This window comes from Seriola lalandi, unplaced genomic scaffold, assembly GCF_002814215.2.
Source record: "Seriola lalandi dorsalis isolate HSWRI2012SDOR001 ecotype SW California unplaced genomic scaffold, Sedor1 jcf7180002050369, whole genome shotgun sequence".
Lineage (NCBI taxonomy): Eukaryota > Metazoa > Chordata > Actinopteri > Carangiformes > Carangidae > Seriola > Seriola lalandi.
Window position 1 is genome coordinate 1 of NW_019520922.1, and position 2,964 is coordinate 2,964.

The following is a 2,964-nucleotide window of genomic DNA, read 5'->3' on the forward strand; positions in this document are numbered from 1 at the left end:
TGGGACAACAGAAGATGACATGCCTTGAGCATTTTACCAGTTCATCTCATGTGTACTTTTTATGTGTGGGAGTGTGTGTATGTTCATGCATCCACGTCTGTTCAGATTGTCACTGTCTTGTTTTGCATGAGAATGACTGGAGAAACCTGTGTTATTGGTCATGTCTTCTTGACATTTTATTTATTCTTTTATCTTAATTTGGGAAAGTGTTGGGGCGAGGAATATGAACTGTTTAAAAAGTGTTTACTCCTTTTAAATGTATTGTGCCATTAATGCAAGAAAACGACAGTATAGCTCAAAGGTCACAGCAGGAGCCAGGCCAGGTGTAGATTGTGTACAGGTGACATTTACCCCTCATCTTTCTGCTCTTCAGGAAGTTTTCTCTGACTGACATTCAGTTGTCTGATATATTTATGGAGATTTCTGTGCTGACAGATGTATAGTTTTTATTGTAACTTTCCTTTCTTGAAAATGAAGTACAATGGCATGCTATGACGGGTGTTTTTAAAGGGGCATTAAGCGTATCCACCTTGTAAAGATTACTACAGCAACACAGACTTTGTAGTGATGATGTATTGTTGCATTCAATGGAAGGACAATGATGAATTGGAGACTTTTGTCTGTCTAAAGAAGTAAAGAGGGAAACTTGTGCCATATGAATCACTGGTTGTCATGCTAATTCAGGTTCCTCTGACTTGAAATGTGTTGTTTATCGTTTTGTGGGATTGTCACTGAGCTTTGTTTTTGGCAGTTTCGTTGTGATTCGGGAGCCATTTTTGAGGGTGGGGGGTGGGAGGAAGGAAGGGTGTAGGAAAGGGATGGGGAACTATGTAATTATAAGCTTTTTAAAAAAGTCTTATTCCGTTTGCTATAATTGATTGATGTCAGTGTTTCCTCTTAAGAAGCACCTTTCCCTCTTAATAACAGACTGACTTTAATTCTCCCTCCTCATTTGTCATCAATAAACTTGCTTTTCTTGTAACACATTCCCCAGACAAGTTAAGACTGTAGAGAGCCAGAGATGTGATGTCAAACCTGCCATTCAAGGTGACGACATGTTTTAATAAAACATTGCCTGTGTTGAACATGTGTTTTCAATGACAGTCAGATCCAGGACATCAGTGCTGCACTTTTTTATCATTTCACAGCCGAGTCAGTTTTTTTCATAAAAACACATACATCGAATGAAACTGTCATTTATTTTCCTTACAGATTAATCTTTCAGTTATTTTTTAAATTGATCATTTAATTAGTTTATCTACAACATATCACAGAATTGTGAAAACTGCCCATTGCAATTTACCAAAGACCAAGGTGACCTCTTTAAATTAATTGTTTTGTCCATATTTAATATAAAAAGTGATAAAGCAGAGAACATCAATAAATTTGAGATGCTGGAAATAGCAGATGTGGCACTTTGCTTTATAAATGACTTAAAACATTTTTCAAAATTATTGTAGATTATTTTTGTAATGATTGACTCATTGTTTCAGCTTTTATTTAAATGATATCTGATGAAGATTATGCCAGATTTTGATAAATGTTATCTCTTTATTGCATGGAACTGATTCTGATTTGAACAAATCATCTTAATATGCCTGAAAGACAGCCGATGTACACAGTTAATTTAGACAAACCAGCAATCTTACAAAGCCCATATTTAATGTTATTTCTGGGGGAAAATCTCAGACATATTCCATGTAAAATGATGGCAAATCAATACAAAACAACGTGCTTATTTGAAGGTTCAGTTTAAAAGGTTTTAGTCTTTGAGTTCCTCTCCACCTGAACCAAATGTTATCTGGGCCAGTTTGGTGTAAGATTCAAAATGCCTGGAGCCCAGGTAGGTGCCGAAGAAGGCCTGGAGCACCAACACTGCCCTCATTCTTCTAAGGATCGGTCTGGACAGGTCCACCCAGTACCGGAGCACATTGCCCTTCTCTGGCATCGGTGCTGTGTTGTACCTGGATGCAAGGCCAATATTCACGGGTAAGGCCAGGAGGATGGGGTACACACCAGCACCAACCACACCCACAAGTGCACCTCGTATCAGGGCACATGAGGGACAGTTGAGGTCACCGGACAGGAGGGAGCTGGACACCACTGCGTTGTACAGGGCAGCTGTTGTCATGAAGGGCAGCACGGCCATCGGCAGGCCGGAGGTGATGGGCGCCTGCGTGACATTCAGAGCTCTGCGATACAAGCTGTTGGAAATTAATCCCGCAAGTGCTGCGTTTCCCCCGAGATACAAAGGTCCATAGAGGAAAAGTTTCTGATCATTGTCAGGCAGTTTTTCGAAATTCTTCGCCAGCATTTCAGCAATCACTGCTCTGGTGAGCGCATTTCCAGAGACGCTCTCCTTCTGGGTATTTTCCGACATATTCAGACTTAATGTTCAAACCATATGCTTTAAACCGACAACGTCCCGTGTTGTGTAGCTAGAGATCCTGGTTTACAGTGATGATAACGCGGTTTTCACTTTGAAGTAATGCTGTCCTCAGAATGAAGACAGAGCGCAGACATGTCTTACCCATAATTCAAAGAATATGAAGTAAGGTTTATTGCCCTGAGTCAAACCTCCCAGGCAGCGTTAAGCATTACACATTTTCTCCATAGGTTTTCCATTCATTAAAAAAGTGCGAAAGTTACTCGTAAATGCGAACATCTCTCTAACATGGCAGAGCTTTCACGTACACGGACAAAACTTCATATTAAAGGTATGGAGGAGTTCAGAAACACCTCAATTGAGTTGTTTCATATAGATAGATAGATAGATAGATAGATAGATAGATAGATAGATAGATAGATAGATAGATAGATAGATAGATAGATAGATAGATATTTTATTTGTATGTCTAGGTCTAGGTTTGTTGTTTTTAAATGTGCTTTGTAAATAAATTGACTTAACGTAACTACCTGAAAGGCTCAGCTCAGGACAACAAACTCTCAAATGTCACGTGAGTA

The 2,964-nt window shown here is 39.4% G+C and overlaps 1 protein-coding gene across 1 annotated transcript; it reads right to left on the minus strand.

Moving 5' to 3' along the window:
* Window positions 1-1,041: 1,041 nt before the first annotated feature.
* On the minus strand, window positions 1,042-2,551 carry tmem126a (transmembrane protein 126A). Its single transcript, XM_023399088.2, has one exon. The coding sequence runs from the start codon at window positions 2,378-2,380 to the stop codon at window positions 1,763-1,765; it is 618 nt and encodes a 205-aa protein (XP_023254856.1). The 5' UTR covers window positions 2,381-2,551; the 3' UTR covers window positions 1,042-1,762.
* Window positions 2,552-2,964: the final 413 nt, after the last annotated feature.

What these genes read in the sequence shown, in the direction of transcription:
- tmem126a (XM_023399088.2), bottom strand. Translation starts at nt 2,380, where the DNA reads ATGTCGGAAAATACCCAGAAGGAGAGCGTCTCTGGAAATGCGCTCACC.